Source organism: Streptopelia decaocto (assembly GCF_964273445.1).
Source record: "Streptopelia decaocto genome assembly, chromosome: 13".
Taxonomy (NCBI): Eukaryota; Metazoa; Chordata; class Aves; order Columbiformes; family Columbidae; genus Streptopelia; species Streptopelia decaocto.
This window is the reverse complement of record NC_138668.1, coordinates 234,145-249,489: the sequence shown is the minus strand read 5'-3', so window position 1 is coordinate 249,489 and position 15,345 is coordinate 234,145. Positions and strand designations below refer to the sequence as shown.

Genomic DNA, 15,345 nt, shown 5'->3' with positions numbered 1-15,345 from the left:
CTGGGGAGCAGAGATCTCACTGCTCCCACCTCACCTTCGGCTGAAACTCATGGAACTGAAAACCCCCCTTGGCTGAGCGTGGCTGCGAAGGGAAACCAGCTCTCCATGCAGCGCGCGCTCCCGAAACCATCTGCCTTGCGGCTGAAGGTCTTTCTCCGTAAACCCGACAGTTGGACCGGGTGAGCCTAGAGGTGGAGAAAGGGTAATTAATTACAACACATGCTGCGAAACGGAACCTTCATCTCAAAAACAAAACATTGCCTCCCATGTATTCTTGGTAAATGAGGAGCTACACAATAGTGCCGTTTCACACTTTATTTTTGAGAAAATCTCCAGACTTAAGTAACAGGTCTTAATGATAAATGAAAACATTAATATTGCAGTGGATTTACATAGAACATCACATTTTTAACAATGATTGATACAGAGTATTTGTCATGCAAATCACTTGTGTACACCAAGTAATACTTATAATCAATACATATCTGTACAGTATTTACAGTTTGTATTTAAACTCTAGCTAGAAACATTTTCCAAGAAAATATAGAAATGAAACTGGTAAGCCACAAGTCTTAATTTGTAGCATTTGGTCTACAACAGACTGAGCTTTTCCAGCAAGCATATCTACATAGATATGTAATAAATCTTAAAAATATGCATTGTTTTTATATATATGGAGCATTATAAATGCTGCTCAGTTTACAAAGGTTCGGTTTTGTACCAGTTTAAAACAGTTCAAGATGTTCAGCAAAGCAGAGCCTGTTTTGTCGGGATACTGTGAAGGTGAAGTCAGCGCAGCAGAGCCCAGGGCTCCGCACGGCCGCCCGGCTCACGGCGGCCCCGCGGCCGCGACACCGAACACGGCCCCGCGACACCGCGCACGGCCCCGCGGCCCGGACACCGAACACGGCCCCGCGACACCGCGCACGGCCCCGCGACACCGCGCACGGCCCCGCGACACCGCGCACGGCCCCGCGGCCCAGACACCGAACACGGCCCCGCGACACCGCGCACGGCCCCGCGACACCGCGCACGGCCCCGCGACACCGAGCACGGCCCCGCGACACCGAGCACGGCCCCGCGGCCCGGACACCGAACACGGCCCCGCGACACCGCGCACGGCCCCGCGGCCGCGACACCAAGCACGGCCCCGCGACACCGCGCACGGCCCCGCGACACCGCGCACGGCCCCGCGGCCCGGACACCGAACACGGCCCCGCGACACCGCGCACGGCCCCGCGACACCGCGCACGGCCCCGCGACACCGCGCATGGCCCCGCGGCCGCGACCGGCGCCACGCAGCACCAGGAGCTGCGGGACTGCCCGTGCGGCACCAGGAGCTGCGGGACTGCCTGCGTTGGCACCGGGAGCTGCGGGACTGCCCGCGTGGCGCCAGGAGCTGCGGGACTGCCCATGGCAGCACCAGGAGCTGCGGGACTGCCCGTGCGGCACCAGGAGCTGCGGGACTGCCCATGGCAGCGCCAGGAGCTGCGGGACTGCCCGCGTTGGCACCAGGAGCTGCGGGACTGCCCATGGCAGCGCCAGGAGCTGCGGGACTGCCCATGGCAGCGCCAGGAGCTGCGGGACTGCCCGCGCGGCGCCAGCAAAGGCCCGCGGCCGCGGCCCCGCCGGGCTCGGGCTCGCACGGCCCCCGCGACGCGCCCCCCGAGGCCGCCGCGCCGGCTCCTGCTCCGGCAGCCGCCCCGCGCCCGGAGCCAGCGCGCGAGGGAAAGGTCGAGAGATTCTTCTTCTCTCATGGGTAGTACCTGATTTGGCCAAAACTTTCACAAGCCACTTTGTTTTACTGGCCTCATGGCCAGTGGAAAGTTTGGGCCAGTTTCACTCCCTGTTAATACTGTTTACAAAGAACATTTGAAATCAAATATTATCACACACAAGAACGCTATTCCATTAGCTTTGGTAAATAGATATATTGAGCACCACAAATAGCTGTTTAAGATGTCGCATTTTAATGCTAAGAAATAATATATTTCCTGCTATAATATTCTCTGTTACATGTTACTCTAAATAATTATTTCTGCCAGATATAAGAACTTCAAACTAAATACAGCAAATGAACTCTGAAGGCGTTTCCTTCATGCGTATGGGCAGACGCCCTTACCTGGGTAAATACACAGATTTTTCTGGAAGGTGGTATTTCGGAAGATAAGAATTGATGCAAAAGTGCTTCATGGCTTATTAATGCTTTTGTAATGCCACATTTCTCTAGAAATACTTGATTTGCTGTTTTCTACCTTTACACCCATTAGTACCACTGACTCTGGCTTATCGCTGTTTGCATTACAAATCTACTTGTCCAAAGCCAGAACTGACGCACAACCTGCCTGAGAACAAAGCCCGAAGGTGCGGAACAGAGGACCCGAAACGAGCGGCTCTGCCATCGCGCTGCTTCGCAAACACAGCACACACAACTTAACTGCTTTCTATAGAGTTTAAATGTGTTCCATTAAGCAAAGATGTCCCCACACTGACACTTATCCAAGGATTCTGCGTCCTTTGGTTGAATTTTACTGCCCTGAAAGCACTGGGCTCTGGGCACTGCCCAGACTGCAGCTCCACACGGCAAAATCCGAGGGGCACAAAAGTCTCTCTTGCTCTTTTCATGCAATAAAGCAAAACATCCACAGGCTGACACCCCATGAAAAACAAGGCAAGTAACAAGGCAAGTAGTTACCAGGAGACGTGACCCAGATGAACCGAAGAAGCCTGGTTGTGCCAGCGCAGCTCATTCCCTGCAGCGCCAGACGCTGCTGTAACTGCAGCCGCCCGAGCTGCGCTGACAGCGCTCGACTGCAACTGCTGAAGCACAGATCCGAACAAGCGCCTTTAAGAACGCAGTAAAAATACTGAACTTTCCTGTATGTCCAATGTTTGTCATCAAGCAAAGGAACAAAACCTGCTCACTTAACTGCACAGGGCTGCATCTTGCAAAAAGATTCCACCTTCCTGGATTTTCCAGTTAAAAACTCAAAACGCATGTTAAATTACTGGGGGGTGTTTTCACATGCAAAGCCTCAACTCGTGCAAGCCGTGTCATCTTACTCCTTTAGTAGTAACTTAGTGTTAATTAAACTACAACATATCTAAAACAACACAAGAAGGATGTTGCTATATAAAAAGCAGATTAAACCAGTCATTAAGTCTTACTGCTTATTGTGAGCGTATGAGCTGACAGGAGGGAGTTTTAGCAAACACCAAACCACGTCTGTACTCAGTGTCACGTCCACAGACTCGAACCTCTGCTGTCGGGACCTGCACGTGTCCCAGGCCCTCACGGCACAGCCCCGCGGCACGGCCCCGCGGCACGGCCCCGCGGCATGGCCCGTCACCCGCACGGCCCCGCGGCATGGCCCGTCACCCGCACGGCCCCGCGGCACAGCCCTGCGGCACAGCCCCGCGGCACAGCCCGTCACCCGCACGGCCCGTCACCCGCACGGCCCGTCACCCGCACGGCCCCGCGGCACGGCCCCGCGGCGCGGCCCGTCACCCGCACAGCCCGTCACCCGCACAGCCCCGCGGCACGGCCCGTCACCCGCATAGCCCCGCGGCACAGCCCGTCACCCACACAGCCCGTCACCCGCACGGCCCGTCACCCGCACGGCCCGTCACCCGCACGGCCCGTCACCCGCACAGACCCGCAGCACAGCCCGTCACCCGCACAGACCCGCGGCACAGCCCGTCACCCGCACAGCCCGTCACCCGCACGGCGCCGGGCTGCGTCTCCAAAGAGGAAAAGCTGCTTCCACAAGGTAAGAGAGCGAACCCCAAAGGAAAGCTTCACACAGCTGTTCACTCGCTGTCAAACGCACGACAACACATTTCCTGTGAAACTGATACTGAGACTGTGGGTTTTCTGCTCACACGGTACTTTTGATGCATTTTAGTGACAGATGAAAGTCTTATAATCACTCCTCCTTTCACGGGCAATGTGCTCAAACAACAGGAACAGGACATTTACTACGACCTTCGAGCTCCTTCCCTCCCAACCCAAGTAAACTGGAGGTGTAACTAACGTCAGTGAAAACAAGGCTCCTGAGTTTTCAGCTGAATTAAGTTCCAATATAATCATCGTCTGGGATTCAAAGCTTACTTCAAATTGCACATCAATAACTTTACCTCGAAAGGTCTTGTCACGGTTTTGTCTTAGTAAAGTGTATATATATATAAAAATTACAGTTATCTTAATTTAGCTTGTCCAATTTTTACATTATCACTCAACTGCACGCTCATTTGTACGATGATGCAGGTATACAAGTTGCTGATCGTGTTCTATTTCTTATTTGCAATTCTTCGTTTCCTTGTTGCCAGCATATCGTAAAAGGGATCCCTGCTGATACTTGCTCTAGAAGGAAAAAAGTAATCGTCAGTTTGGTTAACAAAGAGTTTTGAAAACCAAAACCATTTTGTTCCTTTTCCCTGACGATGACTCCGCACTCCTACTGAGATAACGGATGGTTCACTTCTGAGCATCACAAATATTTCTTTAGAAAAAGACATTACTCAGCTGTGATTTGCTGAGAGTTCATACCTTCACCTTGACCATTATTTACTTCTGCTTTACAAACCCTACAAGATGAAGTCAAGCTGTGAAAGTTTAAAGCTGCACTGTGAACATGCTCGAGATACACGTCACGAAAGTTGATTATTAGGTGACGCAAGAATCTAACAAGATTAGGGTTAAAGATGGCTCACGCAAGGCTTTACATTTGCTTTACAGAAACATTTAGAACCCGCATTTTCCCCATCTGAGTTCGCAGCACTATTGCCTTAGGACCCGACAGGAACAGATTTGTCAGCCCCACACAGCCTGTCGCTCGCCCTGGCGGATGCTGCCGTGTCAGAACGCTTCAAACAAGCTGGAACGCAAATTCTCTTCGTATCTTACTCCTAAAAGAGCTTACACTCAATTTCTGAAACACACTTACGACTTTAAACTCACTTGATAGATTTTATCCACTCTTCCTTTTCCTCCGGGGTGGGAGCAGAGATCCTGTACACTACGTGGTTGCCTTCCACCACTCTGCCGTCGGCTTCCGTTTTACACGCTTTGATTACTTGACCTTTATGACTGGGGTTGTAGAGCTCGAAGCAGTTCTGAAGGGCAGAAATTAAGAAATACATTTTAAAAACAAAACAAAACCGACAAACATCTTAACTGAACACTACACCTAAGTTCTATATGGTTTACTTCATTTATAAAATGAATGTTAAAATATCTTACTGGTTTTCTAGGGTCTTCAACTTCTCTTATGCTCAGATTTTCTAACGGAATAATTCCTCTAGGTTCTTTGTCCTAAAAATTAAAAAATTACCACATCATTAGCCACTTAAATATCCTGATTACAAACACGGTTCACTGTAATATATACTCACTGTTGTGTATTCGAAGTAATACAGGCAGTTATCAGTCAGAATAAACCATCTCCGTTTCCACGTTTTCACTCTTCCCCCTACAACCAGAAGGTGCGGCTGAGTTAGACGGGTGTCGCTGTCAAGGCTTCAACAAGGATAAGAAAGTAATTCCATTTTCCTCGTCTTTCAAAATACGGGTTAATTACTCAATGGTAAATGGATCGGGCAGAGATGAGCTGAGGCTACAGCACGCGCTGCCAGACGGAGGCAGCACCGCCCGCGGCGCCGCCGGGCAGACACCGAGCGGACACCGGGCAGACACCGGGCAGACACCGGGCAGACACCGGGCAGACACCGGGCAGACACCGAGCGGACACCGGGCAGACACCGAGCGGACACCGAGCGGACACCGAGCGGACACCGAGCGGACACCGAGCGGCAGCGCTGAGGCCGCGGTGTCTCCGTCCCCGCACCGCCGGGCCAGCCCCGCCCCCGCCCCCGCCCCGGCCGTTGGCTGCGTCAGGAACCAGAGCGGAGCGCTCAAACGCGCCCAGCGCGGCCGCAGCGCGGGGGCCCGGCCCCGCACCGCCGGGCCAGCCCCGCCGGGCCGTTGGCTGCCTTCTCTCCTTCCTTTCACTCCACTCATGAGCATTTGTGTGATTAAGAACCTCTCTCTACTTTCGGATTTAACATCAAGTGCATAAGACGTTTATAAATATTACTAGCAGAACAAATATGATGTGTCGTCAAGCGGGAGCAGATCCTATGCCAAAATGTTCTGGGTTTAGTCACTTTTCAGCACTTAGTATTTTAAAAACGTGTTCTCTTTATGGGTTAATGCATCATTGAGTACACATGACAGAAGAAATACTGCTCCAAAAATGCCAAACTTTTCCTGCATTTTCAGTTTAGACAAGAGCAACCACAGAGCTCCTCTTTCTTATTCCTGCTAATGTCCCCCATAGGGAACAGTTCCTCTTAGAAGCACACACTGTTGTCTCGGTCCGTCCTGCCGGTGGCTGCCTCACAACATGCCTGGCATTCCACTAGTACCTGATTTTAAAAACTCATTTCCAGGAATGACAATTGTAGATAAAGCATTCACATGTTATTAATATACAGGCTTGGTTCCACCACAGTTATCTGGCTTCAGGAGTATGTCACCACCTGTGCATCATCCATTCAGCAGTGATTTAATCTCATTAACCCAACTTCTCAGTAGTTGATCTTGCTATTGAACACCCGTGCATAAAAGAGTACTATTGATACACACAAGACCCCCAATTTGATCCAAGTCATATAACTAAATCCAAGGCAGAAGCATATTTTTTTAATCTTTTCATTCTACTTGAGATAGCTGGGTTTTTTGTTTAATACAGAAATCCAAATCATATTAACTTAAAGAACCACTCTAGGAATATAATGAAATTTCTTGATAGCAGCCCACTGCGTGCTGGCATCGCAGACCGAGCGCGTTGCGCGTCGTGTGCTCCTTTTGCCTGGTTCCAGACCTGCACGGTCACCAGCGCGAACTCTGCAGTGCTCAACACGCTCAGTAAACTTTATGTTTCCACTACACGCACAAACATCTTAAGAAAAATTCAATCTGCAAGCAGGTGCGGTGAAGTGGAGAAGGCAAAATAGTGCAAGATGCAGAAGCTGTGACAGAATGAATGGCTGAGTGGAGACAGTGAGGGAAGAACTGGTGGCTCCTTAATACAACCACTGTGACAGATCCTTAAATAAAGCATTCCAGAAACAGTCAAACTGGCACGTAAGTCACTAGAAAAATTCCCATCACCTGGCCTGAGAGCTGGTTGAAGCATCAGGAAGTATTCGGGCTTGGAATGGAAAGCTGACGAACTTCAGCTTGACCCACTTCCAGATCACTGAATCAGCAGCCACCCAGTCAAGGCGGCTGCCGGGACAGTCCGCGCTGTCCCCGTTACAGGACGTGTTTTCACACACCCCATGCTCATTGACATGATTTTAAGTCACACTGTGCTCTCTAAAGTTAACAGGTTAACATCATTTAACATTTTTATGGCACAAAAAGGCCACCATGTTTTTGGGGCTGGCAATAACATCAGCTGGCACCACACGTCCCGGTTCACCCAGTTCTAGTAGAAACACAACTCAGCAGGGGAGAGGGTGAAACCAACAGGCACACAGGTTGTATCAAAGGCAGCTCAAACCGAGCAAGGGTGTCTCTCAAACAGTGGTATCGTGTCAAAACACAATTAATAAAAAATAACCAGGTAATAACCATATATTTAAAAGAAGGCCTGCTTATAATTTAAGGCAGAAACACCAGACTTACAACACACCTCCCAGAACAATACGAAGCGCCAAGCAGCAAGTGACATTTGAGTTTGCCTGACAACATTCCCTCTCTTTGGAAAAGCCAGACTTCTCAAACCTGAAAACTTTTGTATTCAGTTCTGATGAAGCTTTTGTCATTAAACATTTCCCAGCTCCAGGACAGTATTGATGTTGAAGCCAGAAGATTAAATATCTCCAGCAACATCCCTCCTGCTGCTCCCTTCGCCCCAGAGCAGCTCCAGCGCTCACGGGAGTCATGGAAATGGACCCCGGGTCCCTGCTCCGCCGAGCCAGGAGTTGCTCTTCTCTTCCAAAAATAGCAGCATGGGAGGGGTTTTTTTCAGAATAAGGAACTGTTCTCGCATAGAAGTCTCTGTCTTCCTGCCTCCTGTTACTTCATTGTGGCTGTCAACAGCACAGAAACACTATTAAAGCTTGAAATGCAACCTAATCTGTACTTATCAAGTTTGCAGGGGTCACCATATAACATGCATTTAATACGCCTTTACAACGGGCTAAAACCCAAGAAGCTGGCTGATAAGGCTCTGTGACCCGTACACACTGCGTGCAAGATTAACGGGTAAGAACTCGTGATAAGTAAACATTCTTTTCCTCGGCCGAGACTGCTGCAGGCTCACAAAACAACAAAGGGCTTTAGTACCATAGTTCGTACCTTCCTCCAGCCCCCAGCCTTTTAAAGATTGAAACTGGAAGGAATTAAGTTAGCAGAAGAGGCTCAAGAAAATCACAGTATGAATCCATAAACGCTTACAGAAGTGGAGAGATGTCGGTGTGTACTTCTCAAAGAACGAGCTGATCAAAGGCATCTCAAACAACAAAATAAAGCAGCGTGATATCTTGTAGGTAGAAATCTAAGGAAACCACAAGAAAAGGCCACAACAAGGCAGAATGTGCAGAAGGAGGAACAGAAACACTTCACCTATGTAAGCCAACATACAATTATTTTTTTGCAACTCTGGGCAAAGTATGAACTATAGAACAAGGTAAAAGAAACCACCTATACCAAACGGAAAAACAAGGGGCAATGACTTCAAAACCACCAATTTTGGAATTGAAGGCGGTGTTAGGACTAAAGGCAGCAATGTATCTGAAGTTAGCAAATTCTACCCAAATCTTCAGCACATTTCTATAAAGTCTGAGATAGAAAGAGAGATGCACACTTCAAGAATGTTTTTTTCCTCTCGGTTCATTTAGATACCACTAGGTGGAACGGACTCAGCAACTGTACAACTATACAGATGATCGGATTGAAGTTTGAGTTTTTTTCAAAAAAGAAGGTTCACATTAAGTGAGAGGAGCAGCAGCCAGCAGGAGCCGGCGGGCGCCGGGCAGCGCCCGTCCCTCGGCCAGCCGCGCTGCGCCCTCGCCCCGCAGCCGAAGCCCCGTCCCTCGGCCAGCCGCGCTGCGCCCTCGCCCCGCAGCCGGAGCCCCGTTCCTCGGCCGGCCGCGCTGCGCCCTCGCCCCGCAGCCGGAGCCCCGTTCCTCGGCCGGCCGCGCTGCGCCCTCGCCCCGCAGCCGAAGCCCCGTCCCTCGGCCAGCCGCGCTGCGCCCTCGCCCCGCAGCCGGAGCGGGAGCCGAAGCCCCGTCCCTCGGCCAGCCGCGCTGCGCCCTCGCCCCGCAGCCGGAGCCCCGTTCCTCGGCCGGCCGCGCTGCGCCCTCGCCCCGCAGCCGGAGCCGAAGCCCCGTCCCTCGGCCAGCCGCGCTGCGCCCTCGCCCCGCAGCCGGAGCCCCGTCCCTCGGCCAGCCGCGCTGCGCCCTCGCCCCGCAGCCGAAGCCCCGTCCCTCGGCCAGCCGCGCTGCGCCCTCGCCCCGCAGCCGAAGCCCCGTCCCTCGGCCAGCCGCGCTGCGCCCTCGCCCCGCAGCCGGAGCCGAAGCCCCGTCCCTCGGCCAGCCGCGCTGCGCCCTCGCCCCGCAGCCGGAGCCCCGTCCCTCGGCCGGCCGCGCTGCGCCCTCGCCCCGCAGCCGGAGCCCCGTTCCTCGGCCGGCCGCGCTGCGCCCTCGCCCCGCAGCCGGAGCCCCGTTCCTCGGCCGGCCGCGCTGCGCCCTCGCCCCGCAGCCGGAGCCGAAGCCCCGTCCCTCGGCCAGCCGCGCTGCGCCCTCGCCCCGCAGCCGGAGCCCCGTCCCTCGGCCGGCCGCGCTGCGCCCTCGCCCCGCAGCCGGAGCCCCGTCCCTCGGCCAGCCGCGCTGCGCCCTCGCCCCGCAGCCGGAGCCCCGTTCCTCGGCCAGCCGCGCTGCGCCCTCGCCCCGCAGCCGGAGCCGAAGCCCCGTCCCTCGGCCAGCCGCGCTGCGCCCTCGCCCTGCAGCCGGAGCCCCGTCCCTCGCAGGCGGACGCGCCGCACGGAGCGCGGCCCTCGGTAACCGCCTGACCGCGTTAACGCCGCCACGCGTCTGCCCTGAATCACTTCCCCTCCAGTCTGGCGGAGTAATGGCACCGTTTCCCCTCTAACCAGAAGACAATATTACAGAAACCAAGCTATTTGCCAAGAGCAGCTGTTTTAGGCAAGGAAACACCTCCCTGTGCAAAATGATTGTAACTTGGATATTAGGACAGAGAACACAGAAAATAATTTGAAAATAAAGCGGATAGCAGAAAATTTCATGGTACTAACACCACTAATAATGATGACACAGAAAAATCTAAAAGCTCGTAATGTCTCCAGCTGCTCTAAGTGAGGATTCGCTAGCACTCAGCAGCTTTCAGATTTTCACTTGTAGCACTCGTTCTCATTACACCATGCTTCGAACAATGTAGAACGGAATGATAATTCAGGTTTACCGAGATAAAAGGTGTCTATATAAAGGCACCGGCTGAGTCTGGAGAGATAAAACCAGAACTGCTGTCTGGCCGCCAGGTCTGGCTCTCAGACTTGCACAAAGTCACCTCTGAACAATTCGGAGCAGCAAACTCGCCCCGAGGTTCTACAGCCAGCGCCAGGCTGCAGAGCTGGAGTGGGCTCTAGGACAGGTGAATTTTACCATACACGAAAGTTTCACGATACCCACCTCCTGCCCAGAGGATAATCAGCACAGCTGGAGTACTCAAAAGAGGGCCACAAGTAATAAACAGGAAGGGCTGACTATAAGAAAAACTAAATACAAAATACTGTCTTGATATACTCAGGGTTTGGGAGTTGTCTTTGTGTTATTTATAGTTTTATCTAAAACCTTCTATTTCAAGTTACAAGTATTATCACAACTAAGCACCTGAACTCTCACCCAGGAATACAGTCTCCTTCACACTTCAACAATACTGAAACTCTCAGTATCGGCATCTTCCAGAACCGAAGGAAACCCCATCCATTTCACAAGAAGTGTTTCCCAACAGAAAGGTCTGTAAAAATGCAAACAACATGCCTGAGACGGCACGGTCTCCAACGCGCGGCTGAGCCTCCCAGCGAACAGGAAACTCACGGCAGAGGAAAGACAAAAGGAAATTTTTAAAAAAGCGTGCCAGGTTTGTTTCTGGTCCCCGCATCTCGAGTAGCAAAGTGTCTCTGTCTGCACCAGCCCGTGTCTGCTGAAGAGACACAGTCCGTACGGAAGCGTTCGCAGACTGATTCACCAGAGGCTCCCGGACACGTTTCGTTTCTTCCCTCAAACAACCCTCCCGCCGTGGGAGCGTTACGTACACCACCCTGTTTCACACGTGCTATACAACTGGGTTTTCTGTGCACCTTCTCTCATCTGTGTCGTATGTAACGAAAAGTTGGTTTTATTGACCTTGTACCAGAGATGGATTGCGCCAGCTGAGCCAACGCACGTCACATAGCAAGGGCCGTGCGCTTTCAGAGCTAGAAAGACAAAGAGCTCTATAGCATCTGTAGCGCGACGGTCAAAATAAGACATTGGAGAGCATGTGAATGAATTCAAATGCTTCCTTTTCACATGTAACTCCTTCCAGCACTAGCGTGACCACGAATTTCCAGGTGCAGTCAGTACAACAGGTTCACGGCTCTAACGGGCTCCACTTGCACCACACTGACCCCCGGCACACATCCCTTCTCACACTTCAGCCATCAACGCAAAATTCCTCTACTTAAACAAGCAGTGGCCAACAACTGGCTCTACTGCAGCACGTACTGGTGGTTTTTAGTGAAAAACAAATGTCAAAATAAAATTTCAATGTCCTTTATATAGGAAAAGCTTCTCTAAGCCCAAGTGGAAAAGTGAATCTCGACAACTTTAAGAGCCTGTAAACAAGGGCACCTTGCATTGCCAGGAGAGCGCCAATTACCAGAGGTTTCCGCAAGTCTAAATTTGATGCTCATTTAAGTGTCTGTTTAGTAAGCTAAATGTATGATTTACAAAGGAAAATAAGCAAAGAACAGTTTTTATAAATGCATAATAATCAATCTTTCAATAATCTAATATAATTGATATACAACTAACAAAACCACTCCGGAACTTTATCACAAGAGTAAGACATTTTCTCTCAGCAGAAATTATTCTTCCCTTGTTACATTCTGCAATGAACAAGAAAAGAAGGTTGAATAGATGTCTTTATTTTTCTCCTTTATAGGTGAGCAGGTTCTTTTGCAGAGCACACTCACGTGAGCAAGACACTGATATGCCAGTCCCCTAGAGCAGCAATGACTATCCTGCTGGTGACACTGACACGCCAGTCCCCAGAGCACCAGTGACCATCCTGTTAGTGACACTGACACACCAGTCCCCTAGAGCACCAGTGACCATCCTGCTGGTGACACTGACACGCCAGTCCCCTAGAGCACCAGTGACCATCCTGTTGGTGACACTGACACGCCAGTCCCCAGAGCACCAGTGACCATCCTGTTGGTGACACTGACACGCCAGTCCCCTAGAGCACCAGTGACCATCCTGTTGGTGACACCGAGGACAGACACTGACACGCCAGTCCCCTAGAGCACCAGTGACCATCCTGTTGGTGACACCGAGGATAAACAACACGCTACAATGCATTTGATTAAAAAAAAAGACAAAAAAACAGGAGGAAGGAGGAAGAAAATTGAAGAATGAGCAACTGAAGAAGAGGGGACTGGAAAGCAATCGGATACGTACCTCCTAATGCAGAATAAGCAGAGACAGCCAGTCACAGAACAGAAAGGTGATAGAGGTCATAGGCCATAAGGAAAACAAGAAGGCACATTTAAACCACTCATTAAAAAAATCATAGCCAAAACCAAACCAAGAGAAAGTCACAAAAAATATGGAAAAATAAAGACATACTAAAAAAGTATTTGAAGATAAATCCTTTTTTTGTACACAGAAAACTGAGTTGAAATAGCACCCGGTTTTCTGCAATGACCTTATGGAGACCCAGCTGTTATTTCTCAGTCACAGCATGTAGCAAATACCACATGGTGTTTCCTTTTTGTCACGGAGTTTTTATTTCTCATAGATCAGAAATAAAACTCCAAAGTTTGGATACACAGAATAACAAGTAACAACCTTTAGATGTAAAGGAGTTACTATTTTGGTTCATATATTTTTAAATACAAATTATAAAGTTAATCCTGTTACTTTCACAAGAAAGCAGATAGACATGGAAGCAGTAAACACGCTAACAATGAACAAACATATAGCAGCAAAACTGCCCTTATAACTAACCTAATTTCAGCAGCCAACCTTCTCTATCTGGATTAAAAAATGTGTGCGTTAGATCATTTCCATCATCCTCTGGAATTTTAAACGGCTCATTCTTAATACTTTCATATAAATTCTAGAAGAATAAAAAAAGAGGAGAAAGACCTCATTAATAAATGTCTAACAGAAAATGCAATCAGGACATCTTAGTGCTTCTGAGACTATTTATAAAAAAGCATAGGAGGGGCTTCCATAAAATTCTGGAGCACCCATTCTCAATCTTTGTTTACTACTTTGATTAAGTGTGATTTTAAACTACTTAATCTACAAACAAGCGTCTCTTTAACAGGTTTTTATAAGTGCTCCTAGCAAAGACATTTTCTCTTTAACGGCAGCATTCGGTACTTCCAAGGTTTCAGGGTCCGGTCTCATTCAGTGCAAGGTTTGCCAAATGAACCTGGGTTTCAGAAGGTGGTTCAGACCATCACACTGTCTCAGAGAAATAAGTATTTTCATGGATATCTCAAGGGACAGGAGGAAACTCCCCAAGACACATGGAAAGAAATGAGAAGCAGTAACAAAACAGTGATTTTTACTATTTTTTCCATCTTTGACTTATCCAGAAATACTACTTTTTCTTTTTTTTTTTCCATAAGAAGCCAATTGCACAAGAATTTTGCCATCAGCAAACTACTGAGAGACGTACAGAGCGTCTCCTCTGTACTGCCGAGCCTCAACGAGCTGGAACGCAGGGAGAAGCGGGTCAAGGCAGCTGTGAGCCCCAGAGAAGGCTCCTCTCAGCGGCTCAAGGCAGCTGTGAGCCCCAGAGAAGGCTCCTCTCAGGGCTCAAGGCAGCTGTGAGCCCCAGAGAAGGCTCCTCTCAGCGGCTCAAGGCAGCTGTGAGCCCCAGAGAAGGCTCCTCTCAGCGGCTCAAGGCAGCTGTGAGCCCCAGAGAAGGCTCCTCTCAGGGCTCAAGGCAGCTGTGAGCCCCAGAGAAGGCTCCTCTCAGCGGCTCAATGGCCGTGCACGCCAGAGCGCGTCCTACGGCCCCTGACAGGCCTGCGGGAGCTGCTGTACCTGCCTCTGCCTTCCCGTTAAACACACAAAGCAATGCCTTGTCTTACCCACTCTAACTTACCCGTAGTAATTCTTCTGGAAGGTCTCCACCTTCATTAATTCCACGATTCATAGAAATAAACCTCTCGACTGTTGGTTTATCTCTTACATTCTGGTTGTGCAGACTGGTATTTAACATAATGATTGCAAAGGACAGCACATAGCACGTATCTGAAAAAATATTTGAAAAGTTATCTTAATGTGTTGTGGCACAAGCATGTAAAATGGACCGATGAAGTAAAACAGACAGGCAGTCAGAAATCCCGAACACTAGACACGAAAACAGTCTCAAATCTTTCTTTAAACTGTTAAGTAAGCCTAAGGAGAAAAAATATGTAACTATTCAAATTAAAAGCCAATATGGGAAAAACAGCACAAGAGCATTCAAAGGCTGTTTTCAATTCTTTGAAATCGTTGCTATCGGCCTAAATGAACATTCTACTTGAAACACTGAGGTGCTCCTGGGCAAAACAGTCTCTGCACACAGATTCTGCCTAGATCATATCAGTAGATCCTATAACAGACATGGTCAGACTCCTATTCCAAGCACTTCCGAAGCTTTCTCCAAAGAGAAAGAACGGTGTCTTCAAAATAATATTTGAACTGCATTTAAACAGAAGGAAAATTACATTGACTCCACTTCTTGGCATACACAAGGTGGCTAGTACCACTGAATAACATCAAAAGATGACAAAGGAGATCTTATGCCTCTTGACATGGTTATGATTATTCTCCCAGAATCCAAGTACAAGATCCTGAGTAAGAAAAAGCAGGACAGAAACCTCCGCTACATAGAGGAAAATGTGTTTGCATCCTCAGCATTTCGTTTTCTGTAAGTATTTTCCTCTCTAGCTGTTGCAGACCTGCTGTACATTAACCTTTGTCCGGCCTATTTGTTCCTCAAACTAAGCGATCAACAGCAAGCTGTGTATGTAACTGAAGAGACCAACA

At 49.8% G+C, this 15,345-nt stretch overlaps 1 protein-coding gene across 10 annotated transcripts in view; it reads right to left on the bottom strand.

The window, feature by feature from the left end:
• Positions 1-300: 300 nt before the first annotated feature.
• Positions 301-15,345, bottom strand: part of CYTH3 (cytohesin 3) — a gene marked incomplete at its 5' end in the record, with an annotated part of 51,691 nt that continues 36,646 nt past the window's right edge. For 4 of the 10 annotated variants that reach the window (XM_082064914.1, XM_082064915.1, XM_082064913.1 and 1 more), the window contains 6 exons: positions 301-4,363; positions 4,961-5,115; positions 5,243-5,314; positions 5,395-5,471; positions 13,303-13,414; positions 14,417-14,565. In XM_082064914.1, the coding sequence (XP_081921040.1) occupies positions 4,291-4,363; positions 4,961-5,115; positions 5,243-5,314; positions 5,395-5,471; positions 13,303-13,414; positions 14,417-14,565 (638 nt within the window). In that variant the 3' untranslated portion in view covers positions 301-4,290. The remainder of the gene's footprint in view (positions 4,364-4,960; positions 5,116-5,242; positions 5,315-5,394; positions 5,472-13,302; positions 13,415-14,416; positions 14,566-15,345) is intronic. The other 6 variants (XR_014185350.1, XR_014185348.1, XR_014185349.1 and 3 more) reach the window with 6 other exon arrangements.